The sequence below is a fragment of the Lutjanus erythropterus genome, chromosome 11 (genome assembly GCF_056507025.1).
Source record: "Lutjanus erythropterus isolate fLutEry1 chromosome 11, fLutEry1.hap2, whole genome shotgun sequence".
Taxonomy (NCBI): Eukaryota; Metazoa; Chordata; class Actinopteri; order Lutjaniformes; family Lutjanidae; genus Lutjanus; species Lutjanus erythropterus.
This window is the reverse complement of record NC_139327.1, coordinates 14,219,806-14,237,572: the sequence shown is the minus strand read 5'-3', so window position 1 is coordinate 14,237,572 and position 17,767 is coordinate 14,219,806. Positions and strand designations below refer to the sequence as shown.

Sequence of the window (17,767 nt, the reverse complement as noted above, 5' to 3'; positions counted from 1 at the left end):
TCTCCTTTATTACAGGTCCACATTGTGTCTTCTCGTTTCTCTCTGTCTCTGCCTCCATTGTTGGGTACTTGGATGCTTCAGAAGCACACACTGGCAGAGATTTGGCTTTACCCGACAAAATGGAACAATAATGCCGGAGGAATAACCTGGAGGGGTAAGTTGTAAAGTTGAACTCATATTCGTATTTGTGAGGATTGGTTAGTGTCTGTAATTTCACTATTGCGAGTGCACATGTTTTTGGCATGGGAGGATTCAGAGGAAACTGAATCCTTTCCCTGCCCATTGATTCATTCAGGAGCAGATGCTGTCCACGTGCTGTGGTGCTGAAAGTTATTTGTGGCTAACACGAATTTGTAGTGAATCTTATTTGTATTCTGATGAGTGCATGTTGCCAAAACAGCAATGTCTGAAGAGTATATGTCTAATTCTTTAACATTTCTCCTTCAATGCATTTACTTTGACTGATGAGAAGTTCGAAGTCAAGTCTATTTCATTCAATGATTGTAAAATCTTTACTTTAATGAAGGTTAAAAAAAGGCAAAATTACAACCTAATTTCAATTGCTGATTAATCTGAATGTAGTGGAATGAAATTTTGTAACTAGAGCTGTGTATTAGCAATAAGATTGACAAAAGTATCAAAGTATTGATACACTATGTTTAAATACAATACAATACTGCCATTTCATAGTTTCAAATGTGCCAAAGATGTTAAAAATGATCTTAGTGCTCATTCAGTTCAGTTCAGTCTTTATCAGACAGTATTCAGTTACTTTTTTCTGTGCCAGTACTGTGTGCAGCTTGTTTAGTTAAATAAAAGGGGGAAAAATCCTATTTTGTATGCCAAGGGCTTTTTTTCCTTTTTGCCACAGTGTCAAAAGAGGTAACAAGTATCATGTATTTATACTAGTATTGTATCAAAGGTTAAAATATCGGTGTCATGACAACTAATTAGTAAGAATACAGTACAATGCGATTGATATCATGATGCACAGGTTATGATTCAAAATACTGCAATTCTGTGAGCACAGTGATGTATTGCTCCCCCTACTTGTATCTGAGAAAAGCTGACATTTTTTCATACTCATTACTTACTAAAAGAGTAGCAGTGATCGATAATCACAGAGCTTAAGACGTCACAGAGGTGTGGCACCAAGTAGCTCACTACAGTATCACTGAGTGAGGACAAAACAATATCTTTAACTAGTTTTGTTTGGTTTTGTAGTTGTCTAAATTGTTAATTTATTTGATGTGCAAATTTTTTGACAACCTCAGAGCAGACAAAGCCTCAGGGACCCTGTGTGATGAAGATGCATAAAATCTGAATATAAAAATGTCCTTTTTTCAGTGAGACGAGTGAGGACACTGCAGTCTAGCAGTCAGGGGTTTGAACATAATACAAAATAACCACTGCCACAAATCTTTGCTTCATGATGCCATGATGCAGAGTTTCGATCACCAAAACATGAAACATAATTTTGCATTACTAGTGTTAGTGATATTTTCTTACACCCGTAATGGTAGCAACTAATGATGCTGAATTATATAAAAATGTATTATAATATACATTTATTTTAAAGTTATAGGTAAAATACCTGACAGTTTGCATTTAAAGTAAGGTCTTCAGCTGTTTCTCTCTCTCTTTATGGTCTCTGGTTTCTGTTTTATTTCTCTGGCTTCTGGCTCTGAAAATCCTTCAGTGCTTCTGTAAACCCTAAAGGGATCAAGCTATGGATGTCGAACAGTTGCTAGAATTACATTTAAGAAAACTCAAAACTCACATCATAAAGAATCACTTAATCTGGTGGATTTGATTTATTTGGCTGTACTATCGACTGATGAACCCTTAACTGTAAATATGAAGTCGCTTTAACTGACTTGCTCGGCCAAATAATGTATGTAGTGTTCCTCTCATCAAACAATGAGGAGATATGATGAGCTTTGTACAGTGCTGCTGTACTGTGAATGAGAGCATTGACTGAAAAATCCCTTGTCAAGTTGAGTGGAGTGAGGGGACTCAAGTCCTATTAAATCCCTTAATCTAAATGCCTTCAAGTGTGCCTGAGGTGTTTATCAAGGAGGGATGAAACAATGCTGTGCTGCAGTAGGTAGGCACCTTGCTGTGTGGTCATCAATATTTTCTCCTTTCCTCTGAATGTGCATTCTTTATCTAATGTTTGTACTGCTAATAAAGGGATAGTTATTTGATGCAGGGTTGTAAGAGGTACTCATCGATAGTCAGTGTATTACCTACAGTAGATGACTGTCGGCACGCCCCCAGTTAGGAGAAGCATAGAGAAATACCAGCACAGAAGCTAAGCAATGTACTGCTGTGGGCAGGGTCAGCAACGAAAGGAATTTTAGCTGCTTATACAAGGTCCACCGAAAAGAAATCAGTATCGGTTTAAGAGTGCACAATCGTTACAGTATTTTCACTGCTTTAATTTGCCATCAGACAGCCTTTTCTGATGGGAAACTGCTGTTATACAAGCCAAATATCGCTCTCTCCAAACCAACCAGACTTCAGAGGTAAAATCAGTCATTTTACCTCACAGACCATGGGAGCTGCTGGAGCTGCCTCGATCCATTAGCTTGTTTGTGCTGTTGTGTGATTCTGGTATTTCAAAAGGATAGTTTGGATTCACCAAAGTCACACAGTAACACAAACAAACTAATAAATTGAGGCAGCAGTCGACCAACAACTCCCATATTCTGCTTGGTAAAATTACTGATTTTGCCTGTGGAGTTTGGTAGGTTTGGAGAAAGCGATGTTTGGCTTCTGTAAGGCTGGATTCCCATTAGAAAAGGCTGTTTGACTGCAAAGTAAAGTGGTAAAACATTCTGCATAGTGTGCCCTTAAACTGACTTTTTTTTAAAATTACCTTCTGTTTGTTAAAATCCCTTTAATACACAACAACAGATATAAATTTTCATTATTTGTGGAGAGAAATGCAGCTGATGACATGTTTAGTTATCCTAGCGCTGACATATTAGGGTCATTCATCCTCCGGGGTCAAAGGTCACTGCCCCTTGTGGCTCGTCCATGTGATCATCTGCTCTTCCTCAGGCTAGTTTTCCTCCTCCACAATGCCACCGACTACGACTTGTCACTATGAGCCCTGACATGCTCCAGACACTGCCTCTCATACTTTTAATATCCTTTGTCTCGCTCTGATAGCTCCCATAATGCATTACAGTGGCAGTGATGAAAGCCCATATTTGTCCCCCACATCCATTTCCCCAAAAGACGCGGCCATATGTCAGTGATAACTGCCAGCTCTGATAAGACCTCTTCAGTCCTACAAGAGGAGACAGTAAAAGCCTTGTACGGTAAAAGTATGTGATATATGACTCTACTTGATTGACAGTAATATATGCAGCTTGTTTGTGTACATCAAATATCTGAGTCTGCCTCAAAAGCACCATGCCTCTTCCTCCACATACCTCCTACTGTTGCCTTGATTTAGACTCCAGTTCTTGTGTGGAAAATAGTCAGTGAATCATACTTCCTGGTTGTGCTTTCACTCGGCACCCCGTGGTGCTGTACTACAGAGCTGCTGATTAACCATCACATCTGAGTCAAAAATGTGCATAGAGATCAGTTTTAATTTTGAGAGCACATTTTGATTTATTTTAGTCATAGTCTTTTGGCTGGAATGCCATTTAGTTCCAGTCATATATTAGTAATCTGAACTGTTTTGATTTTTGTCTAGTTTTAGTGAACTAAACTAGATTTAGACTGGGTTGCACCAACAAATATTAATTTAATCTAAGATTAGTGGCGGTGGCATGCTGGGCCTTTACGAAACTTGGATTATGCCAGACAAGCAGTATGGAGCCATTTTTTTGGTTGTTTTTGTCCAGTTGTTTTTTTTATATTTGAAAACTGGTCACCATTCACTTATATTGTTTGGGAGATTCTGCAACACCATTTTCCTGTGAAACTCCAGCAGTTTTTGCAGACTAATAAAATAAACCCGACCCCTAATTAGCATGAGGGTGAGTAGACTGTTTTTTCATACTGGGTGAACTATCCCTTTAAATGTAATCTTTCTTAATTTTAAGTTAGTTTAAAAGTTTGGTGCAGCATAGTTTTAAGTTAAACCATGATTTAATGCCTTTAACTATGGGTTTAGTTAAAGGGCAATGTATCATTTAAACCTTTTTCTGGAAGAAACAACTATATTATTAACATAATCCCTTTCAGTCGTCACTTATGAACCACTAGAAGTATGTTCTGGTGACTATCGGCAGTGACCCTGCTTCCTGTCTGTTTTTCCATATTTTCTCATTCGTCTGGAATGCTCAGAACACTTTACCAACAAAAACCATCAGTATTTTACATCCTGGTATATTTTTGCAAATCCTGCTGATTTTACCTTTAAGTTACCACATTTCTTCTAATGTGCTTTTTTCTTTATGATATTTGTTTCAGTTTGCGGGCAGTGAAATATTGTACTTATTATCTTTAGGCTGTCAGTCAATTAAATTTATGATCTAAGACTAAAGACAGTGGTGGTTTCTTTTAGCTTGTATTGTAGCAAAACGTTAGATGATAAAATAACGTTAGCTCGAAATACCTTTGCATGAATAAATATACCCATATGTCTTTTCTTCGCTTCCTCCCAAATGCTGGTATTTTTGTACAGCTTATGCATTGAGTGTGTGCTAACTGACTGTCCAGGTAGATCAGTACTGTCCAGTTATGTGCACCTCTTCACAACATTTTTCTCTGGTTTTATTCATTGACAAACGTGTCAGTAGATTTCATCACAGTTTTTGTCATCATGAATTACTTTTTTTTTTTTTTTTTAGCTTTTATCTCACTTTCTCACTTTTTTCAGTGAAAAAATCTCAGATAAATAACACCGATTGTGATGTGTACAGATTTTAAAACATTCGGTCTTAAACCATGTGTAAAAATAGCTACTACAATAATACGTTTACAGTGCTGTGACATTAAATATGTACCTCATGCATGTGTGTATTTGTTCAGTTGCTGCAAGTGCATCCAAAGTAAATATGTCTGCTGAATATAAGTATCTTCCCTGCACCTTTTGACACAACATACTTTGTGTAACATATTGCATTGCACACATCTGTCTTCATGAGTACAGGGGATTGGATTTAGGAGGGAGAAAAGCTGTGTGGAGGGGGAGGGGGGGGTGGACGGGGGGGTGCTGAAGCTGATTCTGTTCACGCTCCACTGCTCTCTACAGTATGTGATCTGTCTGCTGTGGTATAGGGGGGAACTCCTGTTCTGTCTTATTGACAATATGTTAGATGGTAAGCTGTGATTATTCCCCAGCAGACAGAAGGAGGAAGGGGAAATCAGCAGTCCTGTCTCCTTTGATCTGCAGACTCTCCCCATTAGCCTGTGCAGATGACTCGAACAGATATTTTATTGGCAACTTTGCAGGTGTGCATGTTCAGCCTTAGAAATTTAATCTATCAGCAACTAATTGCAACAGCAAATATGTTTTGAAGGTAGCATGATGCCAACTGAAATAATGAGGTAATGTTGTTAATTAACGAACGTAGCAAAAATGTTGATCCTTAAAGTGTCCGTAAAATGTTCACTAACAGTGTATTTTATTTGTTTTCAATCTTACAGTATAGTTTGCAGTCATAGTAGCTACAGCATTACTCAGAAGTACTCACTGGCTTGAGACATTAGATTTTTTAAAATGACGAAAATGATGATCATTCCCTTATTTTAACCAAAGTAGTTTTATTGCCTAAACCTACCAAAAATCACAATATTTTCTTACCTTAACTAAAGTGCATTTATTGCCTAACCCTATTCCAAATTACCCAAAGTAATTTCATTGCCTGAACCTGACCCAAATCACAGTATTTCATTATCTTAACTGAAGTGCTTTTATTGTCTAAAGAAAGTTACACACAAAAATGCTGTTATCAATTTCAGTTTCAATTTAAATAGACATCACTGTAATAATGAAGACAACTGTGAAGAATAAATTCGATAACAATGATAATGCAAATAGAAATACTTAATAATAAAAAAAAAGGTAAGGAAATAGATAAATGACAAAATGATATAGTGTATATGTGGTATAAGTAATCAGAGAATGATTTAATCACTGTATTCTGTACTGTATGCAACAGGGCATAGAAGAGCACTATGTGCTATGTATTGACTTATCTTTATTGCACCACTGACTTGGTTTTTGCTGTTTTCACTTGATCCATTCCTTTCTTAGTCTTTTCATATCAGGTTTTAGATGCCTTGGTATGAAACTACCATTTTTCCACAGGACATATCAGCATATTACACACACACTTAGGTGCTTTTTCTGTTTCATTCATATCTTTTCCCTCCCATTGGCATATTTTTAAATTACATCTTGGATTTATTATGTTTTTTTTCCCTCTGCTACACCCATTTTCCGTTCTTTATTCCCCATATAGATATGTTAGATAAAACTAAACAATGCAGGGTTATTATTACCAGCCACATTTAATATTCAGCACTCTTCAAAATGCAATCTTCCTTGCCCATTATGTTAGTAATATATCCACATGTAGATGTTTGTATCAGCAGATTTTAATATGAATGTAATTCATATTGAATATTATATTACCATGTGATATTACGGTGTCTGGCTTTCAAAGCTTTTGAAACATCATCATTTTTACTAGATGGGCCAGTAAAATCTTTAGAAGAGGTTATTTTACTAATCAGTCATAACATGTTCCATTTTTATTATTATTGTCATGCATAACAATATGCCAAACATATTTAAATCAAATTATAATAAACCTGATCCAAATGATTCGACTAGATGTCAGTCTATACAAGCAGCACTGTGAGGCACAGTGGTGCTTTGAGCTAAATGCTGATCTCAGCATGCTAACATGTTCAAAATGATAATGCTAATACGCTGATGTTTAGTGGATGCAATGTTAACTGTGTTCAACAACTTAGTTTAGTGTGTCAGTATGATGACAATTTCTAACTGGCACTAAACACAAAGTATAACTGAGGCTGATGGGAAGGTCATTATTTTTGCAGGTACGTTGGTCATAAACTGAAGAATTGGACGAAATTTTGACCTCTTGGTGGCACAAGATAACAAGTGAAGGCATGATCAAGGTTATTACAGTTCATCCTGAAGGCAACATGGATATCTGTAGGGGAGAGCGGGGATGGTAGTAACACTTGTAATTTGAGCATCAGTAACTCAGTAGTTGTTCATGTTCAAACTTTGATAGGTGGTACCCATATTTGTCTACTACAAATAAAAGTAACTTGGACGTTCACTGCACAATCACAGATTATCTGAGTTAATATCAAACACAAAGAGTTCCGTTGTTACAACCTATCCCATTACTGGGGTGAGTTGTAACACTAGCTGGGGATAGATTTAGGAATAACAGGTAAAATGATGATTTAAAGTCCACACTATCCAATTTATTAAATAATGTTATTGAGGAAGAAAGAATAAACTGTTTTGAATAAAATAAACAATTTAAAGTGACAACAACACAATGTATGTTCTTGGACTGTATGTAGGATTCAGTCACTGTCACAGCTGTTGCAAATTCTCATCATTTAAATTACAGTGATTACAACTATCATCAGCCCAAGCAGCCATTACATAGCTAATTGTTTTAGCATGTACGCTTGAAAGCAGCATGAATGCAAAGCATTAAATTAAAGAAGAGAAACTGCTACTTTAGGTTCTGTAACGCAAATTATTGTATGTAAAATACAATGAATGGTGGGCAAAAAATCTTAATTTAAAACAAATTTACTTTCTTACCAGAAAGTCAGTTTTATGATCATAAAATCAACAGTGTTGCGCACAGAGACATGACACTTCTTCTGTGAGGTCAAAAAGGAAATCGGAGTGTGCGATTGATTGATTGGTGATATCTTTGCACCAGTTTTCTGACTGGTCAAACGAACAGTGTTACAACTAGCCTAGTGTTACAACACTTACTTGTCTCCCCTATCAAAGTTCATGGCTGTTTATTCAGTAGACATTGATATATTCCAGTTTCAACCAATGGGGTGGACTGGACCTGCCCTTAGTATCACTAAAATTGAAGCATACTAATTCACCCACCTTGTATCATCACATTTCAGACCTTCATATATTTACATCAAAATTCATAGCAGGCGATTATAATGAAGAATAATCTGTATATGTATAATTACAACCTCGAAGAAAAATCTAAAAAACAGTCTATCCAGCCTTTTTTTCCAAAGTTTTAAAATGAAGTCATTAATCAAAATTAAATACTTCAGTTTTTTAAGCAGTTTTTCAAGATTGTTGATTGCCTAACAAACCCTAAACAAAGAAACAAAACAAACCCAAAACATAAAATCATTAGTTTAAGATTTCACATTCAGTCTCAGTCACAAAAATGAAACCTCACCCTTCTCATCACTGTGTGCACACCATACTCACTTTTTGCTCGAGTTTTTGGCCTGTTTATAATGTTGGCTGTTGGTGTGCATTTCTCAGAACAATTAAAGTGGAGCGTGGAGCCGGTGGCCACAGGGTGCCAAGACATCCCAGGAATCTGGCCATCCATCAGACAGCTAGGATGAGTCGCAAAGCTGTTTGTACCACAGATGGCTGATCAGTACAACTGACTTCCTATTCCTCTCGCCTGGCGCTGTCACCGTGTCTCATCACCATTCCCACTTGAGAGCAAGGGTGTGTTTTATGCTGTGTGTGCATGTGCGGAGGTGTGTATTCGTTTGGGAGGGGGCTTAGGTTGGGATGTGCAGAAGGTAAATGTGAGCATGTTTGCATGGTGTTTGACTTGGATTATGCATGAGCACATGAAAGTTTGATGGAACACTTGAACACAAAGCGTGCGCACACACAGTTTTGCACAAAGCACATAGAGAGTATGTTTGAGATGTACTGGAGGAGTTCACTCGTGTGTTGGAATACGATAGGAAAAGCAACACTGGAGCCGTTGTAATCTGCATTCCCTCGCTTTGTGTGGATTGGATCAGACTGAAACAGACAGACTCAGAGTTTGGCTGAGTGCTGGGTGGGTTTCACAGGAAAGTCCATCTGTCTTCCTCTCTTCTTTATAGTGGAATTTCACACAGAAACATTGTTGTACGTTGTGCTCGCCAGCAGGGTAGATGGTGGACAAGGAGTTTGTGTGATTTCACTTTGTGAGAGTATAAAATTCCTGAAAACATTACAAAATATTTATCACAATAGGGTTTTATTATGCAAATAATAGTGTAACAAAAGTCTAATATCATTCTAATGATATTTTTTTTCTTATTTCAATCCTCACAATAGACTGGCACAAACATTTGTTACATGTAGGATAAGACAGAAAAACCTTAAAGGTCCAGTTTGTAAGATCTACACCAATTTTTTTGTCGATTATGACAGAAATATAATATAATATAATGTTTTGATAAGCATATAATCACTTTAATCACTTGGAAATATAAATTACCTTAAAATGATCCATTTATGTAAACACATCCACATACCTACACAACAGAATAGGTCGATTGCCACAAGTCATGTGACATAACTCATGTAACACTACACACTGTGTGTTATTCTTTAAAAGCCTAACCAGGGACAAGAACTGTGAAATATCTATGACTAGAAGTCCTACACATTGCATTTGTATTTAACTATGAATGCCTACATGTATTATCCCTGTCAAATAAAAAAATAAAAAATGAAAAATGAAAAAAACAAAACAAACTTGTGCTTTACTTGGTCAACTTTTTTCACCTTTCTCATCAAAATAAGCAAAACATGAAGGCAAAATAAAAACAAAGACTGTTGCTATCTGTCTAACTTTGGAGCATTGTGCATGGTGTACTGATCTCTTTATTCCTCCTGTATGTCTAAAGGTCAGACCACGGTGTATGTGATGTCCTTGTAAGTTTTAAAGCGTCACCTGTGTTTTGATTCCAGGTTTGTTGAGGCCTTCTTGAAGGCAGGCAGGGCCATCAGGGACCATGCTGACTCTACAATCACCGGTCACCTTCCTTCTCACCAGCCTGCTCTGTGTCAACCAGCTGCAGCAGGGCAGCGCCATGGACGCTTCAGGTGTGAACGTCTTTATTAACCAGACACACATGACATTGCAACATCAAGATTATTCTTTCACTGCTCTGTTCTTTTAAGATGAGACAGTGTTTAGGTGACTTTGACCCTTAATTTGGGTGCAAAAACATACTTTATAAATGATCTTTTAGAAATTTTCAGCAATAGAAAGATGGAAATACTTTTCAGGCAATATGTATGGACAGTTTTTCCCATAAAGTGGAAAATTCTATTCTTCAGATATCTTCTCCCTTTCTGTCAACGCAGCAGCCATTCTGAATACCTGATCAAAAGGCATGTTTAGACACTCAGTTTTCAAGGTGCCCCTCAGATGCCAGCTTTGTATCTGTGTGGATGAGAAAAGAATAAAAAATATATCTACCAAAGCTCTTTTAATAGCAGAAATTCAAGACGTTGTTGATGCAGTTATGGTGTCCTCTTGTGGCTGAAAACTTTAAGACACAACAAACTCAGGATATATATTCATTTATTTTTTGTGAAACATCTATAAAACTTGCTGTTTACCTTCAGTTGAGTGTAATGACTTTGTTTTCCTTCTTATTACTTCATTTATTCAGCGATACAGTAATGCGTACTGTGATAAAGGCCAGGTGTAATTTCCATGCCCAGTCATTTGAAACAATGAGATACTGAAAAAAGTTGCAATTTTTCAGGAGAGGTTTAGGTTTCATTTAATATGATTAACAACACACAGTAGCGTGTTTTCTTTGAATAGCTTTTGAGGTTTTAACACAAGAAATGCCAGAATTTCGTATAGCCACTAGAATGGCCATAAGCAGTCATTTTGACCTTTGACTTCCAGACTGTATTATCACTCATGATAAATACCAGACAACGAGATTTATACATTTAGTCTGTTAGTTTACACCAAAATGTAAATTTTGTAAAATGTATTTAAATATTTATCAATATGCATCCCATCACATATAGTAAACTGTAATGATTGCATATATTCATAGCAGTATTTGTCTGTAGGATAATAACCATCAGTGATCCAGGTCAAATTTAAGATGAATCTAAAATTACTCAGAGAGCAAAACAGTTAAGTGTATTTTATAACAATATAAACAGGTTATTTTAACATTAATAATAACAAATTTCCACCTAGAATCATCACAAAAAATAATTATAGCCTATGGGAAAAGACTGAATTTGAGTACAGAAATCAAACGAAAAAAGTTGGAAACATTGCTATTTGTAATAAGTGAGGATAGTTTGTTTCAAAACTTGGGAGCTTTAACAGAAAAATTCAGTGAGTTAAAGGTGCTGAGACAAAGAGTGTTACAACCGTCCCTGGTGTCCCCTCCTTTATTTTTAATGGAGTCTAATTAATTAATTATATGGTTTTGAATGTCAAGAAATAGGAAATCAAGTCCCCTTGTGAAGTTCTATTGAGTTTTATTGGTTGCTAAGCAACCGAGATGCATCTCCTACCATGTAAAAGGTAACAACATTACAGTGGCAATTTCTGTATGGTCAATATGACCGCCAATAGCCGAGACAGGCAAAAATTATCACCTTTTCTTTGCCTTTTGTGTAATTTATATTAAAAGACATTTTCAATGAAAATACAGCCACTTTTAGGATAAGTACCAGCAGCACTGTATTTTTAATTCAACAAAGTTATTGCACATATAATTTTGAAAATGGTCCAAATGACCTCCTAGGCTGTTCTAGTATTAATGGCTTAAGTGCCATTTAAATTTTTCAATTTATAATTATACAAACTTTAAAATTTTGGGCATTCCATGAGACATATTGATAACCAGTGGAGTATTTCATAGTTGTATATGGCTTTTAAATTCAAGCACATTTTTAAAATCAGAACTCAAACGTGTCTATTACAAAAAAGTTAGATGCATATCTTTGTTAGTGCTTACTGGCTTTAAATCCAGGATCATGGTAAAGTGGTGGCACCCTCTAGTGGTCGATTTTCAGACAATATCAATGACTGCAAGCATGAGTAAATCAATGGAAATGTATGGTTGTGCATGCAAGCATTTAATTTATAAATATATGTGTAATTACATCTACCAGATTGTCTTCAGCAGTGATCATCAACTTCATCAATTTAAGTGCTCTAAACTAAAAAGTTTGTTGGTTGCTCAGCTAATTTTCCATTAGCAGTCTGTAGTTTCCAAAGTGCATTTGATTTAGCTTCTGCTTACCCAGAAGAGATCATATTTCTCTTGTGACTCAGACATTAATTCGTTCATATACTTCACCTTTCTGTGGCTGCAGGACTAAATTTGATTACACCTCACAGTAAAATGTGCTTTCATAGCAAAATGTATTCATCTATTGGCGAGGGAAATATCTCCTTCCTTTCATGTATTTATACAAGAACACAAACTAACTAAAAGTTGATGAGTCATCATCTGACTCAAATTAAGTTTTTCTTTCTTTTTTTTTGCAATGTCAAAAAAGGTTCATAAAAAGGGTAATCATACACTGGAGAGTAAAGGATAGTGATGTATTCAGTCAGCTTTAGTGGTTTTATTTTGACTACTATATTCCATCCCCTCTTGACACTGAGCACATTTTCTAAAATTGAACAGATAAATAAAAGAAAAATCCTGTGAAACCTTATTCTTTTGTCTCAGCGGTCATTAAAGGATACAGCAAAAGATGTAATGGTCGTATAGGAAGGTTACCATACAAGCAGGCCTGTTGTAGACTAAACAGACTCTTTTCTTCAGCATGGCTGCCTCTTTAAAAGTCCCACAACATTCATCCATCAGGGAGATTTATTGCCTTAGTTTCCTGTTCATGGTTAAACTCAGGCCAGGAAAAAAATGATGCAATTATGTACTTATTTTCTTTTCAGACTTAATTTTTATTTTGTTTACATCAACAGCAATGCAATATATAAATTTTCCTAATTTAATAATATTAATTGCCCACTTCAAATTACAATAGCATAAGTAAAAATACAGGTGCAAAATTTACTCCAGCGAAGATGACATGTAATCTGTGATGGATGTATAGAGGGAATATAAAAGAAGAAAGATGAACTCTGTATTAATAAAACCATGACAGGACACCCCCATTTAGTAAATGTGGATTTTTGGAGCCGTAATGAGTACGCCGTTTGTTCCATCTGATAAAGGTCCTAAACTTTTTGGATCCATGTATTGTATATAGGAGGAGTAGTGCCACTGTGGGGTCTTTGTGGAATATCCTCTTGAAAAACCACATAGGACATAGGCAGAATATATGAGAGGCAGTGCAGGATTCACAGTTCCTCCAACATGAGCTGGGGTATATTAGTTCCATTCTGAATACTTTTTCTGAGGGAGTTATGTAGATTCATTGATAAAAATAGGTGTTGTAATTCACCAGTTCTTTTCTTATCATGTTTAACATTTTCTTTTTAATTGTACAGATACAGATAACCCCAGACAGAGACGTGAAGTCATCACCCAAACAGCTGCACCTGAACCAGCATCTGAACAGGACAACAGCCTCGGATACAAAGGTACAATCCACAAGCTAAACGTGATTTGTGCAACCGCTGTAGATACGAAACAGTAATTATACTTCCCTTTCACAAACCTGCAGCCTGCGATCCATCAGTAGGTGCTATCAGTCAGAAGTGTGCTTTTGCACCGTCTCCAAGTCCAACTTTTTCTAATTTTGTAATGTATCAAAAAGACAAAGACAAAAAGTAAAATCACATAAAGAAGAAAGGACTACAAAATAAGACAGACCCAAACCTGTAGGGGAGACTTTCAGGGAGGGCTCAGTGAATTTAAGAACAAAATATGACATAAGTTATCAAAAGGAGATCACATGGAAGAGCATAAATGTGTGTGATTTGGTTAAAGAGATGGTTCAGAGATACACAATAAGGGAAGTTTACTGTTTTTCCCAGAGTGAGAGACTAATTAATGCCTTTGGATAGACTATTTTTATTTGGTGTAGTATGTAACAGCAATATTAGGGATCCAGTAATTGAACAAATCTAAGAAGGTAAACAAAGTGGGGACATCTTTCTCCTTGCTTTGTTGGAGGGGAGGCCCGCGGTTTCATACTTTGAAAATCTCTAGGTAATAGACTTATCATTGCAGCTCTGAAACACAGTTTGAAAGAAATGTCTGAAGTAAGCCTGGACAAAGCCAGCAGTCTGTAAAGTGGTACTCCAAGTTGTGCTGATTCTGTATTTGTCCTTTGAAAGATACAACGTTGAACCCAATTCCCAAGAAGAGGACTATGTTTCCTTTTGCTGACAAAGACCCTAATACCACTTAATGCCAGTTCAGCAGCTGTAGACCTTAAGTGCTGTGTCCAAAGCTAACACAGTTCAATCCCCTCTCCCTGTGCTGTGACATTTTATGGTAAGGGCTCCGACATGGGAAGCAGTGGGATGGAACAAAGCTAAATGTTTGGAGTTCTTCTCTCCCTCTATGGTTTTGGAAGAGGACGTATGTGCACCTTATATGCTGCACAGTCTGGAGAATATTTAAGTTAACACTGAGATGAAAATGAAATGCTAAAATAATGATGTTTTTTGGTCTTTTATCTCTAATGGGGTCTATACAGATGTGATTTTTTTCTTTTATGGAATCTAAATTGGAGCTTTTACTGGCTTCCATCAGATGTAGGAGTTTATGTGAAGTTAATGGCTGAGAGAGGGATTCTTTATCTGTCGGTTTTCTCTCTCAAGATAAGAAGACTATTTTTTTTTATATAAAATCTTTGTGGCCCAGCAGGAAAAAAAAGATGACAGTGAGATTGTGAGAAGTTGAAAGGATGCCCAAGTCTTAACGACTGATAAGACCATCCGGGTGGCTGCTGGTTTGCCAATTTGGAGGGAGATTGAGAGGAGCAGAGGCATGGCCGTTGCATCAGCTTCTTTCCCCACTATTTTTGTGGATGGTGAACACGAAGGCTATCTCTCTGTTTTTTTGTTTTTTTTTTGCTTCAACACTTTGTATGACCCTGAGCGACTGTTGTGATGTGGAGTAAGAGGTGCTGACAAATAGGCAAAGATATAAACGAGTGGAGGGAAATGAAAGAGCCAAAGAGCTGTCACAGATAAAAGGCAGTAGGGAGAGTGGAGAATCAGCATGCAAAATAAAAGCTGGAATGGGGAAAATAATGTAGTGAAAGGCGCGACTGATGGCAGTGATGTGTTACATACAACTGCACAGTGTACTGAATTTCCTTCCTAGGTCACATTTTGACTTTCTCAGAGGATGATTAAGGACATATTGCAGTAGAACTGTAATCTAAAGTGTATTTATTCCATCTGTTAGCTAATGGAAATTCTTTATAGTCAACATTGCATATGAACACTGTTGTTGCTTGAAACTGTGTGCACGCTGGTGTTATACTAATGTAATGTCATTGTAAATAACACACTTTAATTTATCATGCAGTTCTGTTGCAGTGTGTCCGTATTTACCCTCTAATAAAGTCTAAAAAGGGTCTAACAGTGGGAAATAATACAACTTAGTTTACAGTTCTGTTGTAATCTGTCCCTAATTACCATCTAAGAATGTTTAATAATAGTATAACAAGGAGTCTAACACTGTCTAATAAATAACATTATTTAATTTAGTTAAATAAAGTGTGACCCACTCTCAATAGCAGGTACAGACAGAGAAAAACTGTCTATTTTTCATGGGCAAAACAATCAACAGTCACTAATAGAGGACTAGCCGAGGCCAAGTTTGTTGCTCTGTGGAGATTCCAAATTATTTATTCCTTCATAAATATTTTTTGGATTTGGCTTTGTGCTTTTTGGAGATATTTTCTCCCCTGGCTCGGAACCAACTGGAGAGCTACTTTGGAGTGAAATAAATAAATAAAAATAGGTCTCTGTACTTGGCACTGTCACCTTGAAATCCTTGCCATTTTATGTGCTGTGTTTCCATGAAGACGTGCATGTCTTTGTGTCCATTTTTTCACCATCTGGTGTTCGAGACGCTTTGGATTGTAACCAATTATGAAAATGCACGATAGAATTCACAAACTCCACATTTAGCTGTGTGCACTGTTGAGGCCACACATGCATAAAGAACCTCTATACTCTCGTCATTTGTGCTGTAGCCCTACTGTGAAGACAGCTAATTTATTCCTGTCAGTGTTACGAAATGAGACTAATTATGCAGTCATTACATGACCAAGATCATTTTGTCCTCTGCTATGGTGCTCTTGCAGTCCGTCAGTCACAGCCAAGTGAGCTGCCAGAGAGTCATATAGTATAGTGGGGATAATATTTACTTGGAGGAAATTTAAGAATGTAAACAGACCAAGACCCTTGTTTATTGTCTTCCCAGGAAAGAGGAAGGCTTAGGCTGAATAATAGGGGAAATGGCAGGAAATGTAGCACAAATGAATGTATATTTATGTGCCATTATGTTGCTGCAAACATGTTGAGTAGGGCGTCGGAGAAAAAAGAAGAAGAAGACAAAGAGACAGAAGTGGAACGGGTTCTTGAATGCAAAAAAATAGAGTGCATGTTTTATAAAAGCAGAAATGTGCTCGTGGTGAGACTGTAATTTCTCATATTTTATTGGTTGTTTACCAACTGTAATGGCTCAGCTTGGAGAGCAGGCTCCATTCAGCAGAGCCACCAGTGCTCCACAATGGGCAATTAAAGGATTTGAGACAAGAGGTCAGGGAGGGCAGAGTAAGTAAACTTTATTCACTTTAAATATGACTGAAAAGACCAGAAGCATCACAGTTTTTTCCTGTGGCGTGTGAGTGAGACAGAGAGATTGAATTTTGTCGTGCATAATTATCCTCTGTGTTCTTCTGTTACTAATTTTGGTTGGATATGTCAAGGAGCCTTCGAGTGTATGCCTTTTATTGTAGAAATTATGCATGCACTTCACTTGGTATATTTTCGTAGTGTAGTGCAGCCTGCCTGCTAATTCCTCTGTGGCTTCTGAGACCTCAGTGTGGAGTGAGAGAATTAGCACGCAAACAAAATTTGGTAACACTTTATTTCAAGGGGTGTGCACAAGACTGTCATGACACTTTCATAACCATGTCATGACACCTGTAATGAACATGAAGGCATCTTTATAATTTTTTTGTCATTGAGTGTCATTTAGTCACTTATGTCACTTGTAATGCAAAGCTGACATTGTTTGAGATGTCTTTGTTATGGCAACTTAACATTAACCTAGCAAACAATGCCTTTATTATGACAACTTGACATTAACTAAGACAACATAAATTTCCACTGTGGGAGAATTAGGACACCAGCAAATTTGTTAACTCTTTCTTAGGAGGAGTGTGCATAAAACTGTCATTACACTTAACCTGACACTTGTCATGAACATGAAGTAGTCTTTATGAATGTTTATCTCTGTTGTCATTGAGTGTCATTTGATCAGTTATATCACTTTTATTGCAAAGGTGACATTTTCTGAGATGTCTTTATAATGAAAACTTGACATTAACCGAGACAACATAACCTGTAATGACTTTGTCATCAAAACTTGACATGATCAAGCTTAAAGAGACATTCTGACACCGTTATAAATAATAATAAATAAATTATAAATGCATTTGAAAGTGTAATAAAACTTAATAACATCTTTACGACAAGTTCAAATTGTACCACTTTACATGATGTCAAGCAAAATATTTATGACACTCTTATAATGGTCTCATGATAGCCAGTGTCAAAACCAACCACATGTGACAGTGTAATGTAATGTT

At 36.7% G+C, this 17,767-nt stretch overlaps 1 protein-coding gene across 3 annotated transcripts in view; it reads left to right on the top strand.

The window, feature by feature from the left end:
* LOC146318752 (roundabout homolog 1-like) overlaps positions 1–17,767 on the top strand; it is a 142,987-nt gene continuing 125,220 nt past the window's right edge. For 2 of the 3 annotated variants that reach the window (XM_084730878.1, XM_084730876.1), the window contains exons 1-4: positions 3–154; positions 8,495–8,689; positions 9,938–10,072; positions 13,476–13,568. In XM_084730878.1, the coding sequence (XP_084587004.1) occupies positions 9,982–10,072; positions 13,476–13,568 (184 nt within the window). In that variant the 5' untranslated portion in view covers positions 3–154; positions 8,495–8,689; positions 9,938–9,981. Of the gene's footprint in view, positions 155–8,494; positions 8,690–9,937; positions 10,073–13,475; positions 13,569–17,767 lie in introns of all 3 variants that reach the window. The other variant, XM_084730877.1, reaches the window with a different exon arrangement.